Raw genomic sequence first — 16,950 nt, 5'->3', positions numbered from 1 at the left:
TAAGAGTACAATTAAAATCTCCAGCCACAATGATTAAGTTATCACGAGGAATATTAATCATTGCGTCCTGTAATTTTTAAAAAAATAAACCTCTTTCATACCCAACATTAGGAGCATATACATTAATGAAGGAAAAAGACAGAGCTTGCAAAGTGATATCCACCCGCTGCATTCTTCCAGGAATAATTTCGATCATATTAGAAGCGTTACCCTGAACACTTTCTGATATGAGAACAGCTACTCCAGCACTTACACTGGAACCATGGCTGAGAAAAGCCTGTCCTTTCCATTCACTTAGCCATTCTGCCTGGTTAAATACATCTGTGTGTGTTTCTTGTAAGAATATCACACTTGACTTTTTAAAAGCCAAAAACTTTAAAAGTGCACTTCTCTTTTCTTTATTACGACATCCATTTACATTTAAAGATCCAATATTTAAGGATGTCCTTACATCTTAATGCAGCAGGTGATATCTCACAGGACTATCTTTTCAAATCTCTTAGCAGCTACTTTTTTCCATCTTGATGAATCATTTTCTTTACTTTGGTCATTATTTTTTTAAGACGATACCGTTTTTGTCTACTAAACTCCTCAACTGTTGCATTTATCATTACATCTCTACAAGACACTAAAAATCTTTTTAAATCTGGAAAAAACAAATCAAACTGTGGATTCCGTACACCTTTAGTTTCATCAAGGAAAACACTAATCTCCCTTGTAGAATATAACTTAGTTTCACAGCCACTCAATTCTGATGTGCCTATTTGGGAATCAATGTCTCCCATTTCTAGGAAACTCCCTACACTCTCACATTCATCTGAATCACTATCAGACCGGACCACACCAGAGCCGGTTGGAAACGACTGACTACAACTTTCATTTGCTTCGTCTGACTTATCATCGTTTCTGTCATCTGTTTCTGCACACTCCATCAATAGATCTTCATCTCTGTTTTTAGTCTGAGATTGTAATTTCTGTAATTCTTCATTTTCTCCCCCCTCCCCTACAGCATTAACACTGGTAGCACCATCTACTGTATCATCTACTGTGTTTACATTGTTTATCTCCACATTCCTCTCAACAGCTTCATCTGTCACATCATGAACAGCCGCGTTACTTTCTTTAACGCTCACATTATTCTCCTGAACATTTATTTTGGGAGATGTTTGTAAACCTGCCGGATTGTTAGCGCTCTGTTGTTTGGGACATGCCTGTTTCTGATGTCCATATTCACTGCACAAAAAACAGCGCATGTTATCCGAAGTGACAAAGATTGTGTAATCTTTACCCTCTACTGCTATTTTTAGCACCAGATTAAGCGGCTCATTTTGCGAATTGGGTATCATGTACGTGAAACGTCGGAAAGACATGACATGCTTAAAGTTTGGATTTTTAAGACCTAACGGAATCATCTTAATCGGAGCAGTTAATTTTCCGTAGCGTTCAAGAATCTCTTTCAAAGTTCCTTCTTTTATGAAGGGTGGTACGTTTGAAAGTACAACTTTCTTAGAAGGATTTGACAGAGGCAGTAGCGGTAAAAAAGTATCGTTTACAACAAGTCCTTTCTCTAACAGTTCATCAACCATTGAAACTTCTTTGAGAAATATAACGAGTGCTCTGTTCATCCTTGAGGCAGATTTAATATTTAAACCACCGACCTGTTCGCTGATCGCTATCAGTACGTCTTCAATTGACATAGAGTCATCCGGTGTACACTTACAGCCGTGATCGAGGGTCAGACGAGAGAAATCACCGCCCAGCTCCATACCTGCGCGCGAGTCAGCGCTCCGAGGTTAATCTGGCAATTTAACTTCAAAAACAGTTTATAATTAAAGAGAAATGGAATAGAAAAAAACTATCAGGGAACGCCAAAAACAACGTGCTCTACTGCAAACACCCTCGCTACCCACAATCCTCAGAGAGAGAGAGAGAGAGAGAGGGTGAGAGAGAGAGAGAGAGAGAGAGAGAGAGAGAGAGAGAGAGAGAGAGGGAGAGAGAAAGATACACACACACACACACACACACACAGAGAGAGAGAGAGATACACACACACACACACACACACACACACACACAGAGAGAGATACACACACACACACACACACACAGAGATACACACACACACACACACACACACACACACAGAGAGATACACACACAGAGAGGAGAGAGAGAGAGAGAGAGAGACAGAGATACACACACACACACACACACACACACACACACACACACACACACAGAGAGATACACACACAGAGAGGAGAGAGAGAGAGAGAGAGAGACAGAGATACACACACACACACACACACACACACACACACACACTGGAGTGCTCTCCCACTCATATATTTGTAAGTATTAAACCACAAAGCGACGGTTTGAACATTGATTCTGTGTCTGTGTTAATGAATGGTGCAGATGCTGTCTCTCAGCACATCTCCAGAGTCACTTCACGAGCATCTGACGCTTTCATCAGAGTTAAACTCTCCTCAATCATAGAAATAAGATCGGTTTAACTTGAAGACATTGCAGCAGAAATATTACTATTGTTCAGAGGAATACACGTAACAGGCTGCTATTACTCTACAATCATTACAACCTTACTTTTAACCAATAATCATACCATATTTCTTCAGTGTTACCTTTATTTGTTTAATTTTCATTACTTAAAAGACGGATTAAATCAATGCTTTATGCATTCATTTCTCAGCAAAAATCATAGGGTTTTGTAAAAATAAATGAAACTAGTTTCAAACTGAATTTGGTAACAATAAAACATTTCATAGGGCCTTAACTTGATGTTAAATTGTTTGTTTCATGATTTAAGTTAAGTAGACATGCTTTTGTATCAATAAGATGTAATTTAACCATTAAACAGGAGTCGAGAAAGCCCTGCTGAAACACTTCAGGAACACACTGATCTCAGAGAACAGGTGTGTGTAGAGCAGAAGACTCAATGTCAGCGTGTCCTCTCTTTTGAGAGTCAAACCCTGCAGGGAAATACAGCAGCTCCCAGTTTGATTAGGAAATGTGTCCTCGTGAGATCAGCATACACACACACACACACACTCTCACACACACACACACACACACACACACAGAAAGTTTAGAGTTCAGATATAAACGCTGATGTCAAATACCCTTTTGACCGACGCTTGTGTCGATTGCTGTTTCACCACTAGATGGCGACAGGTGCGTGTTTAAAAAAAAAGTGTATTTGTCGTTGAATCATTCATTCAAGAGATGAAACAAGTAAATTATACATCATTATAAATATAATACAATTCTATATATCAGCGAAGCAAGCAGTTACACAGAACAAGTGTCATTATCAGTGCACAGATCTATTGTGATATCAGTATCACACAGTGATGTCATAAGGGCGAGCCAATCACAGCCGAGAGCCCCCGGAGGGGCGGAGCCTGTGGAACAGAGGACGAGGTCAGAAGAGCGTCTCACCTGGTAAAACTCCTGCAGCCACGTCTTCTGTAGGTTCTCCGGCTGAAAGAGGAACGAGAGATCAGTCATCACCAGGATCACCAGGATAAAACTGACAACTACATACAACTAAATATTACATCAGAACAAAATACCATTTACCTCAGCAGTGATACTAAAGTTTCTGGTCGCCGTTGACTTCCATAGTATTTTTATTCATACTACAGAAGTCAAAGGGAGCCGAAACTGGGTTAGGATGAATAAATGATGACAGAATATTCATTTTGTCTGAACTATCTCCAGATACACATGACCAGTGTGTGTGATATCAGGACACAGTGACACGGATTCACACAGATCACTGTTACTGTACATACTGTACATAAATACTACAATAACTCAACTACTAGAACAATATACTATAACACGAGTCTGAGAGTAAATACAGGTGTGTTTGAGAGCATCAGCGTATGTGTTATCAAGTGTAAGAGTGAATGCGGGCTACACACACACACACACACACACACACACACAGAGTGACTCTACCGACCGCACAAGACTATATAAGGACACACACACTGAACCCTGACATCACAGACACAGAGGAAAGCACTAGCTAAATATGGCCTGCAGTCACACACACACACACACACACACACACACACACACTCCTGAAACTGTAAAACTACACTATAAAAGCATTGCTCGAGTCATATTTAGCTCCACAGAATGACATTAAAAACGATGGCTTTGATTGTATTCATGACGGATGATTGGGTTCATGTGACTGCAAACAAAAACTACATCAAACCAATGTTATTAAAGTTAAATATTTTGACAAATTAAGAGACAAACAGAATATAGTTGCAACAGTAAAATAATAAAGATTCTATTTTAAGAATAAGTTATAATTACAATTCAGTCAAAGAGGTTATGAGAACAGTATGTCATAACATTATGAGAAAAACTACAAGAATAAAGTCAAAAAATAAAGACTGTGAGAATAAAGCTGAAAAAGTATGTGAAGGAAGTGATAATATTTAGAGAAAATAGTACAAGATTACAAGAATATGAGAATGAATTCGGTGCAATATGAGATTAAAGTAAAAAATGTGTTGCAATGATCATGAGATTAATGTTGTAACAATACATAATTCAACTAATAATATTTTATAAATATTATATACCATATTTTCCGGACTATAAGTGGCACTTTTTTTTCATAGTTTGGCTGGTCCTGTGACTTATAGTCAGGTGCGACTTATTGATCAAAATTAATTTGACATGAACCAAGAGAAAACATTAATGTCTCCAGCCGCCAGAGGGCGCTCTATGCTGCTCATTTCTCCGGTTCTAAATGAATGCGACTTATAGTCCGAAAAATATGGTAATATAAACCTAAAACATGAAAAAGGCTTCAGATTAAGCATCATTTATCTGTTCAAAAATCTCAGACTGACGACTGACAAAAATGTTCAAAATTAAAAGTTCATTTGCATTAACAATTTTCAAAAATATCCAATTCCAATTAATCTCAATCAAACTGCAATTGGGTTACTTTGATTAGGTTAAAAATACAACTTACTAACATAATAAAAAACAATGTTATACAAAACAAGATTTTTTTGTTATCGGTTTTGATTAAAAAAAATCAACTCTTCAAGTATCCCGTGAAAGCTTGTGAAATGGTGAAGTTGAAGACGGTGTAATCATGTAGTGAGCAGCTGCGGGTTCATCTTCAGATCTGACCTGACGCAGACGCAGATAAAGTAGGACTGAGCTCCACAGCGCTGCTAAAAACACAGCTCATCAAAAGTTAATTTGCAGTTAATTAGAGAGGCTCTGTCTCTGGACGCCTGATGAGAATAGCAGCGCGTGTGCTTCTGCGCCGGATCCGGCCTGGTTTACACTTCCTCTGAGATTCAGAGCCAAGCGTATTTCAGGAGCGCCGTGAGAATATGCCTTTAAACGGAGAAACACTGGAGATAGCAGGTACTCCCATCAGAGGATGACAAACGCTGCCGCTTTTACATCAAACTCCCTGCAATTGTGGAGTAATCAGCCGTTTCAGTTCCACGTGCCCTTCATGCTCACACGGCTCTATAATCACTCACGGTTCACTGCGCGAATACTGCTCCCAAAACTAGAAATCAGACTCCGACTCGACTCGATTTTGCATCTCATCACTTACTGAGGACTCGTTTAAAATATAGCGCATATATAGGCTATTCAGATTACTTGTTAAAGTGCAATTAAGGGGAAGTCGTGGCCTAGTGGTTAGAGAGTTTGACTCCTAACTCGAGGGTTGTGGGTTCAAATCTCAGGCCGGCAACACCACGACTGAGGTGCCCTCGAGCAAGGCATCGAACCCCCAACTGCTCCCCGGGCGCCACAGCATAAATGATGAACACTGCTCCGGGTGTGTGTTCACTGTGTGTGTGTGTGTGTGTTCACTGCTCTGTGTGTCTGTGCCGAGCGGCAACCTCTCGCTCTCTCTCATGAAGCCAATAAGGAAGTGACTAAACTGCAATTCATCGACCGGCCGCTTGAGGCTGGCTGCAGAATGGAGTCAGTCCCATAGACTCCCCATGTTAAAATGCCCAACCTTACAGCAGAAAAAAACATGTTTACAGCCTGGTTCAAAAAATGATTTTGGTCTATATTGCTATTTTGCCCTTCATGACAACTGTAAGGGGGGTGGAGTTATTTATAACTCATCCGTTTAAATTATATTAAGCCTTAAAGTTCTGCATAATTAAGGGCGTGGCCACTTGAGTGACAGGTGGATTGCCGCTGCTGACAATGCCGTCGCACTGGGTGGGCGTGGCTTCAGCAATCCGCTCCCGCCTTTTTGCCCATTTTCGATTATCCGGGAGAGACGCGCGATGACGCGCTGCCAAGATGGCGACGGCCCGCTCTGCACACTTTAGGCTTCAAAACCGCTATTGAGGAGTCTATGGGTGACGTCACGGACACTACGTCCATATTATTTACAGTCTATGATCTGTGCACTTCGGATGGGTTAAATGCAGAGCACGAATTCTGAGTATGGGTCACCACACATATCTGTACATCTGTTTGTGGATGGAGACTTTGTAACGGGCAAAACTAGGTATGCATGCATCACATTATAGTGCGGTGTGCATGAAAATAACAACAAGGCGGCAGAACGAACTTATCCATAGTCCTTCTACGTCATCCTCACATATTAAGTGTTAGAAGTCAAGTGATCAGTCTTTAACCCCTTTACGTGCAAACATCGCTGACGGCCCCAGTTTATTATTGTTTCACTTTCACAGCACATTAAACATCACTCTCTTACTTGATCTGGACAAACTGTGCATCAATTGAAAGTTTAAAGTCTCTAGCTTCGATATTTGACCAATATTTTGATACAACATTGTTGCAGTGACAGATATTTAGTGATTTATGTCAGGAGTGCAAAATAATAAATCCGTATTATGCCACATTTTGAATAGAAATTCACCACTCACACATATTCAGTCAAGTCTGCAACGGTTTATTTGTGTTCACATAGACTCACTGAACAGCGTCAATAAGGATTTATAGACCAAAGATGCATATCTGCGGAGATATATGGATATATTTACTGATGTTTACTTCATATTTCTTCAGACAGAATCGTCATTTCTATTCATTTTCCACTGATTTACGCGATCTGATGATAAATAGCCTCTGCCAGAGCCGTCTCTGTTTGTTTGCTTCTGTGTGCTCGAGCTGTGACCCAGACAGACTCTGATTGGACGTTGGGCTTGTCAATCTGACAGTCCCAAAACCAGACAGCGTCAGATCGTGTCACATGGTTCGTGAACAGTTCCTGGTTCATATCTGCTCACAACAACACTGAAACACCTCTGTATACACGAAATATCCGAATAATAAACCCGCGATTACGATAGAAAAGCTTGGTATAAGATTTTCTTGAGATCTGGGGCATTTTATAAAATATATAAAAAAATGTACATGGGAAATGCTAACTTGTGCAGCTATGAAAAAGGCTACAAATAGCATATTTTTACAATAGTAAACGACCAAATTCCACCCCTGATCGCTAAAGGAATTTATTATAAACACTCGATCGGGGTTTAAAGTGAGTTTTGTATAAAAGTGTACTAATAATTTCATAAATTGTCTGATGTAGCTTGATGCTAACGTAGCTCTAATGCTACTAATAGCAGGTGCTTTTCTTCTTCATAATGCATTTTTGTCTCAATAATTCACGTCAATGTCGTAAGAAAATGTTTTGTTGTATTTTTATAGTAAGACTTTTGATAAATAAGGGCTAAATGCAAAGAGAGACTGAAGTGAGATCGCTGCTTTGTTGCTTTGTAAATCCTGAAAAACCACAATCAAGGCTAATAAAGGTGGAATAAAAACAAAAGAATAATGATAAAAGAATAATGCGGATAATGTGTCATACCTGGCGGAGGTGTGAAAGACTCGTTTGGTGAGAACAATGGAATAACAGATAGGGATTAATCGGGCAGTTTTCACAGCCAAACACACACAAAATACACTGGAGAGTTTACATGTGAGATCTCACAGAGATGACAAGGGCCATAAATCAATCTGATTAGCCTTCTCTAAAAACACACATGACATGGCCTTAGAAAATATTTCATAAAATTCACAGTTTTACAGATTAGATTATGAAATTTCTAATGAAGTTTTGAAAGACTTGTGGCTTTAGCTACACTCTATTTTTAAACTCATATCTTACATCAACACATTTTTAAATACATTTAAAAAATATGTTTTTAATATTTTTATTTTTGTTTTTATGTTTGAGCTTATATATCTCTATTATCATAACAGTCTGAGTGATTCTGATTCCTGAACAGTAAACTTTAAAGTGTCAGCTTTGTGAACATATGTTGAATATGTATCTAGTCAGAAAGAATCATGAGCAGAAACCTTTTTATTTTGGGTATGTCATTTCTGTCTCCATGCCAAAAAAGGAGGTGCCTAGAAAGGGGTTAAGAGAAGGACTATGTCAGAACCACTATGGATGATAAGTTTGCTCTGCTGCCTTGTAATTTTTTCTTTATTTGTAACTCCAAGAAATCTCATGAATGAGAAGAGAGCGTTGCCGTGTACCAGCCATTAAATGTGTGGGACACCAACTCCTCGTTTTCATTCTCTTTCACTTTATGGATTTAACGAGTTATCCGAGTCAAAGCGTTACAATTTCTTCAGCAACAGACTCTAATCCTCTTTTGCGCACGTGCTGTGTGGAGAACGAGCCTAATATCGTCTTGACCATCTGCTTATGTCAATATCTCTGACTATCATCGATACACGGTGCTATCATCGGCACAACCCTAACACACACACACACACACACACACACACCTGACTCATGTGGAAACACTCACACGGAAAGAAACATACAAGCAAACACATTCACACACACAGAAACATACATACACATACGATATTGATGATCTTAAAGGGACAGTTCACCTATAAATCATCACACCGTCACCGATTACTCTTTCTTTATTATTTACTTCCTTCAGTATTATTATTATTATTATTTTGTAATATAAAAACTGCACTTTAATTTACACTGCATTACACTGTAATGTAAATTAATATTTAATAATAATAGGCCTAATTATTATTTTAGTTACATAAATATATTAATTATCAGTACTGTAGTAAAATGCCAACACGCTCCTTGTGTCTCTGTCTCTCGAGCTGCAAGAGTTAACCCCTCGAGGGAAAACAGCAGGGAATCCTTCAAACATCAGTGAAGGCAGGTTTACCAACGCATCTCGTTACAAACGCTGTAATTAATCATCATTCATGTGCAAATACAGTGGAAACTCCTGGAGAGCAGCGGTGCATCACCACAAACAGAGACGAACCTTCAACAAACGTCTGTCTGAGCGTGTGCTGACGCTCGGAGTCAGATTTCCAGAAAACAGGATCCGACGGTGAGCCTTAAACAAACCTCCCGCTCTCTCTCTCGTGTCAGAACAACAGCAGCTCTATCAGGAAGGAGCGAGTCATGTTATATTAGCTGTACAGTAGAGAAGAGAGAGACTCAAAATACTGACAGAGAGACTGAGAGACACAGCAGAGAGAGAGAGAGAGCGAGAGAGAGAAAGAGCGAGAGAGCGAGAATATAAACTCATCTCCACTGGAGATATATCAATATAATGAATACTGTATGAGCGAGGTGGGGCTATAGTTATATATTAATGAGTTTACCATAAACATGATGTGAAACAGGTTTGTGTCAATCAGGATTCCTGATGAAACAGAAGAACACAAACGTCTGCATTCATTCAGAAAAACACGAGACGTTTCAGAAATAAAACATGCAGAGATGTATTTAAAGCAGACAGAAATAGAGTGAAACTCTCAGCTGATGCTCCAGATCAGAGGTCAGAGGTCAGAGGTCAGGACTGCACTGAGATCCCAGCGGACCGCACTGATGCATTCTGGGACACACACACACTCTGTCAGACGTGATTAGTGAGGAACTGATCCACATCAATAACTGTCAGGGGGCTTTCACATGCATATTTAAGAATACTATATAAGAATAAAAAAGAATGTATTATTAAATGTTTATTTATTATTATTATTACAACACAATGTAAATATAAAATATGATTATTATAAAAGATAATAAAATATATATATATATATATATATATATATATATATATATACATATATACATATATACACACACACATACATACATACACACACACAATATAATAATAATAATAATAATCACAATAAATAATTATCGGTTTTCTAAATAACAGTAGAGTCATTAAAACTAAAAAAATCAGATGGATGAATTACATAATGGAAAATAAGTTAAACAAAAATACATATAATTTGTAATTAATATTTCTCTATAAATATTACTTGAATTATTGAAAATAATAAATATAGATTTTTCTAAAAATAAAATCACACATTTTGGAATTCTAGTAAATTATCATCAAAACTATTAAATAAATCAAATGGAACAATTACAAAAAAATAAATTGTATTTAATATATTTATATAAAATATTGTTGTACTATATGTACAATTGAGCATATTAGTTGTATAAAAACTCTATAATTTGTCTGAATAACTCATTTTAATTGATTTATCAGAATTCAGTCGATCAAAAGGTTCTCAAACAGAGCGTTTGACCTATATTTATAAATGTTTGATCTATTTAAGAAAAGCTGAAGCTGTGCAGGACATCTCTCAAAATACTGCATTGTTCTACAGCCGACCTTATGACCTCTCACCCTTCCCTGACCTCTGACCTCCATCGGGTACAATACCAGAGCCGCTCAGAATGACGTCTACAGACACGATGGGCCAGAATAAACCAGTCCTGCATTATTAACAAGAGATAGACATTAGAAAGCTGTGCTAGATTTACAGTCCCATAAACACAGAGACGTGTGGAAGAAAACTCCAGGTTTACACTCGTCTACAGCATCACGTGTGCTTCTGTTAAATACACTCCATGTCTCAGTGTACACAGGAAACACTCACGACTGGACTTCCTGTTGAACATCAGTCCAGATCTTAAGACCTGAAGAGCTATGAATAAAAGACGAGTTACTCTGAATCAGTCAGAGTGATTCAGTAAGTGATTCTAAATCAACCAAGAACTGTGTGCCACATTAGACTTCAATGTGACACAAATATAGTGCAAGTCTCATGATTGTCATGAGTTAAATCGCGATTAATCACAACTTAATCGCTCATTAGTATCTGTTCTAAGATATTAGTTTTTTTATACTCTTATCAACATGGGCAAATATGTTTAATATGCTTATGCAATGTTACAGAAGTTCTAAGCGGCCATGCATTATAATTTTTTTTCCTTCTTGTTTTCTCATTATAACGACTTAATTTTCTCGTTATTTCGACATAACGAAAGTTGTTTTCTCATTATAACAGCTTAATTTTCTCGTTATTTTGACATAACGAAAGTTGTTTCCTCGTTATAACGACTAATTTTCTCTAAGAAGTTACAAAACTGCGCCAGCAGGTGGCACTGTCGACCTGAATATAACTGATGGAGTGTTTTACACTGTTCACTTTACTGTACGCGGACCTTCCTCGTGATCGCTATTATTTGTGCAGTATTGTTCATTACTGACATTGAATTAATTTATAAATGTTGAATGCTTGAATCAATATGATTATTTTGTGTATTAAGTTTTTGCTAGATGCATGAGTTTCACCAACGCGTTCTGTGTAATAAAATAAACTGCTTATCGATCAAAACCAAGGTTGTCGATAATGAGAAAATGAAGTCATTATAACGAGAAATCCACTTTCGTTATGTCGATAATAAGAAAATGAAGTCATTATAACGAGAAAATGACTTTCGTTATGTCGAGATAACGAGAAAATGAAGTCATTATAACGAGAAAATGACTTTCGTTATGTCGAGATAACGAGAAAATGAAGTCATTATAACGAGAAAACAACTTTCGTTATGTCGAGATAACGAGAAAATGAAGTCATTATAACGAGAAAACGACTTTCGTTATGTCGAGATAACGAGAAAATGAAGTCATTATAACGAGAAAACAACTTTCGTTATGTCGAGATAACGAGAAAATGAAGTCATTATAACGAGTAAACGACTTTCGTTATGTCGAGATAACGAGAAAATGAAGTCATTATAACGAGAAAACGACTTTCGTTATGTCGAGATAACGAGAAAATGAAGTCATTATAACGAGAAAACAACTTTCGTTATGTCGAGATAACGAGAAAATGTAGTCATTATAACGAGAAAACGACTTTCGTTATGTCGAGATAACGAGAAAATGAAGTCATTATAACGAGAAAACAACTTTCGTTATGTCGAGATAACGAGAAAATGAAGTCATTATAACGAGAAAACAACTTTCGTTATGTCGAGATAACGAGAAAATGTAGTCATTATAACGAGAAAACGACTTTCGTTATGTCGAGATAACGAGAAAATGTAGTCATTATAACGAGAAAACGACTTTCGTTATGTCGAGATAACGAGAAAATGTAGTCATTATAACGAGAAAACGACTTTCGTTATGTCGAGATAACGAGAAAATGAAGTCATTATAACGAGAAAACGACTTTCGTTATGTTGAGATAACGAGAAAATGTAGTCATTATAACGAGAAAACGACTTTCGTTATGTCGAGATAACGAGAAAATGAAGTCATTATAACGAAAAAAAAATTTTGTTATGTTGATAATAAGAAAATTAAGTCATTATAACGAGTAAACGACTTTCGTTATGTTGAGATAACGAGAAAATTTAGTCATTATAACGAGAAAACAAGAAGGAAAAAGATTATAATGCATGGCCTCTTAGAACTTCTGTAATATGTGTATAATACTAGGTTCCCATTCCTTCTCTTTCTCACTTACACAAGCCTGTTTACATTATGAGCAGCACAGGGAAGATCACTTCTCCTGAACATGCAGAATGTACATCTATTATTTATCATTACATCTGTTTGCCTCTCTGGGTATCGCTACATTTCATCGATAGCGATACTGTTATTTTATCACTGCTGAACTTTAGCAGCTGTATTCATGTTCTTCAGTCAAGAGTTATTTTTCCCTTTGTGACTTATTTTATTAACATTAAAGGAACAGTTCACCCAAAATTTAAAATTGTGTCCACATTTACTCACTCTCATGTTGTTTTAAACTTAAATGAGTCGTTTCTTCTGTTGAACATAAGTTATTTTGAAGAATGTGGGAAACTAAACAGTTGCTGGTCCCCAGTGACTTTCATATATTTTTTCTTCTGTTAAAGTCAGTGGGGAACAGCAACTGTTTGCTTACTTTCTACAAAATAACTTATTTTGTGTTCAGCACAAGAATAAATACAACTTTATACATGTTTGGTACAACATGACTGAGTAAATAATGATAGTATAATAATGTAATTAAATTTCTGGGTGAATTATCTGTTTAATGACAAGCTGCAGTATGTGTAGTACTGTCCCTTTAAGAGATGCATGCACCATTTCTCTCTTACCTGTTTACTTTCTCTCTGTGTTATTCTGTATTTAAATGCTTTGGCAATACTGTAACTCAAGTGTCATGCCAATAAAGCAACTTGAGAGAGAGAGACTGGAGTAAGTGCATGCTCCATGTTAACCACACAAAACCTCTGAATATATCTATGACAGGAAGACGCTGCGGTTACATTAAGACACTAAGAAATTATCCAGGAAAACACATTTTCTAAAGTAAAGCCACAAAACTTTAACATTACGCATGTGATGACGTTACTGGAGTCCTGTGATTTCTATGATACGGAAACAGGGACATAATCGTAAAATACAGTACTAAAACAAGGAGTAAGGTCAAGAATTTGGGAAAAATCTGGATGAATGAATTAAATAAGTTAGGGCTGTACAGTCAATCAAGTTCAGTGTATTAACAAGAATAAAAACAATGTATTAAACAATCATCTCAAACATCACATTTTTGCTTTGAACAGTAAACTTGTCTTGTACAGCACTTTGTTTGCCAAAAAATTTAATTAATTGTATTGTATAAATTTAATTTGATTACATTTTACAGGATTATTTTAAATGTTACAGTGCTATGCATTCATTAGATTACCATTGATTTTTATAATAAATTTGTATTAAATCATAAAATACACAAACCAGATAAATTAAAACAGACTAAACTGAATTTCTAATAATAAAATAAATAAAAATAATAATAATAATAATAATAATAAAGCACATTTCATAGGGCTCTATTATTATTAAACTTCATGATTTATTAATTCAATTGATTAAATAAATTGTATACAGAAAAAATAAAACAAAATAAAAATCTAAACTATAAAATAAATGCAATTTGGGGGCAAAAATAAATAACTTTCATACTTTTAAAATTTTCTTTGTTTTATGAACTAAATTGATTATTAATGTTTTTTGTTATCATTAACGAGATCACAGTCCTCCTGACGACTGGGAAAGAAACTGAATTAAAAATATGAGCATTAATGGTGTGTGTGTGTGTGTGTGTTGTTTGTGTGTGTGTGTGTGTGCGCGCTGAAAACGATTTATAATAATAGTGAATCGTTTGTGGTTTAACAAAAAACAAGCTTCATATTGCTACAAATTTCCAAAAATGTTCCATAAATTGGACAATTTGCATCTGCATTGCTCATGTTTGACACACACACACACACACACACACACACACACACACACACACACAATAATAACCAGAAGTCTGAATGTGTAGTGTACAGTAATAAGACACTAAATGAAGAAGGTTGAGTCCAGCATCTCTCCTCCTCTAATGAGCTTTAACGAACCCACATCCTCCTGCGGATCGGATTGGATCGGACCACAACAAACCCACCGCTGCTAATGCTCTTATGGATGCTGAGGGTTCATTTCCTCTACATCTACTTCTGTCCAAATGGTTTTAATAGATACTTAACCTCCCAACACATCCGGAGGCCAGGAATTGAGTTTCTAGATGAAGAAGCAGGAGTATATACAGCAGAAACACACCAGAGACTTGTAGAAGAGTGTTTCACACAGAAAACACTGCCTTTCATCTCATGCAAACATTATGAGAAATACACCAAAAACAGATAGAATCTTATTAATGATAAACTGGTGTTTTTGATTAGCGCCTAACACTAGAAATACAATTACCTTCAATACACAGAGCCATAATTTCCATAAGACATAAATGGGATTTACTACACCAAATGTCCCATAGTTTGAGCATTTTTGACCAAAGTAGAGCTGCATAATTAATCCGTTTCATATCACGAAACAATATGAACTAGAGTCTGTGATTATTAAAGCATAAGAAGCATTTATATATTCATTTTGCATGTTGCATCTTCACTACAAACCTCCAAAAATTAGATTTGGGTTTAACTAAAAGAACTACGAAAAAAACATAATCACTACTTAATTCTTTAAAAAAGTAATAATAATTTATGCTGCGACACATTTAGTTAAAAAAAAAAGTGCAATATTCTGTTGTAAAGAGATATTCTTTAAAAAAATTATTATATTTTAATTTGATTAAAATAACAATTATGACAACATATAAACAAATCAGTATTAATAAAAAAAAATTATATTGAATAAAAATGTAAAACAAAATAAAAAAAACGCTGTGCAATCAAAAAAAATACATCACTAAAACAAAACTAAATACAGCATGTGTGTGTTTTTCCTTGCTTAAAGTCAATGCAGTCCACCTCCCTATACAGTTTACTTAATTTTTACATTCATTCATTTACATAAAAAGTGTAAAATCACTGATTTGTGTGATTATGAATTTATAGCAATTAAACATCAAATTGCATAATATAATTCATTATACACACACACATTTAATAAAAATTATAATTTATATTATTGTATTAATATTTACACACGCACGCACGCACGCACGCACAGTATTCTACATATATAATTTTAGATATTATTAATAAATACATTATATAAAATTAATAAATGTATATATCATTTTTATTACATACTACATGTGTTTATATATTTACAAAATCTGAAAACAAAAAGAAACAAAATTATGTACGTACGTTCCCCATAAACTGAAGCAGAAAAACGAATTGTGTTTTTAGAGAAGACCCTTCCAGCACTGGGTCTCATCAGAAAACAGATCACCAGCACTTTATCTGTATCTCTGAGTGTGTGTGTTAGGGCTGTGCCATTAATCAAAATCGTATTAAAATCACGATTTGAGCGTGCATGATTTCTAAATCGCTTTATACAGACCCTCCAGAAAAATACTGATTTTTTTTGTGATTGTTGCGGGCAAAAATCCTTGATTTTGCTGCACGTTTTCTTAAAAAATGTGACTGAATATGTGGGATATTTTTGCAATTTTATGCAATGAAATTGTGTGAACTTGCAAAAACTGCGGTTTGATGAAAAAGAGAAAAAAAAGTTGATTCCTCAAACACCTTTTTCTCACTAGGCTACTAACGTTACCTTAATGTAAAGTGTAATTTCTTATAACTTCCTATGATAAGCGAGCATCCTAAAATCACAGAATATTTAAGTTGCAATCTCTTACTGCAACGTAAATTATTTTACATACTACTAATATAATTACAACTGTACGTTTTTGGTACTGTTCTGTAACACAAAAGTGCAATCTTACAACTGTGAAGTTGCATCAACTTCTGAATGAAGCTACACCAGTGTTAGTGTCCTAGTGAGAAGGGGGTGTTTGGGAATCACCTTCTTTTCTCTATTTCATCAAACCGCAGTTTTCACAAGTTCCCGCAATATAATCTGGCTCCACTGTCATGTAACAAATCAGGAAACTGCTTCACGCGTTCTTTTGCGCTTATTTGTGTTGGCTAATAAGAATGATTTGCGCTCTTCAAGTTTCACCCTGGTTTCACTCGGGGTTTGCAGATGATGTTCACGTCACGTCATTACGTCACTTCATAAGGTTCCCATGGCAATAGGGGAAAATAGCGCT

At 36.1% G+C, this 16,950-nt stretch overlaps 1 protein-coding gene across 1 annotated transcript in view; it reads right to left on the bottom strand.

The window, feature by feature from the left end:
- The window catches only part of LOC127969953 (inositol polyphosphate-5-phosphatase A), a 144,027-nt gene that overhangs the window by 114,709 nt on the left and 12,368 nt on the right, over positions 1-16,950 (bottom strand). Inside the window, exon 2 of the mRNA XM_052572126.1 lies at positions 3,460-3,501. Within this exon, the coding sequence (XP_052428086.1) occupies positions 3,460-3,501 (42 nt within the window). The remainder of the gene's footprint in view (positions 1-3,459; positions 3,502-16,950) is intronic.

Source organism: Carassius gibelio, chromosome B13 (assembly GCF_023724105.1).
Source record: "Carassius gibelio isolate Cgi1373 ecotype wild population from Czech Republic chromosome B13, carGib1.2-hapl.c, whole genome shotgun sequence".
NCBI classification, from domain to species: Eukaryota; Metazoa; Chordata; class Actinopteri; order Cypriniformes; family Cyprinidae; genus Carassius; species Carassius gibelio.
Note: the sequence above shows the minus strand (reverse complement) of the source record. Positions and strands in the feature narration are given on the sequence as shown.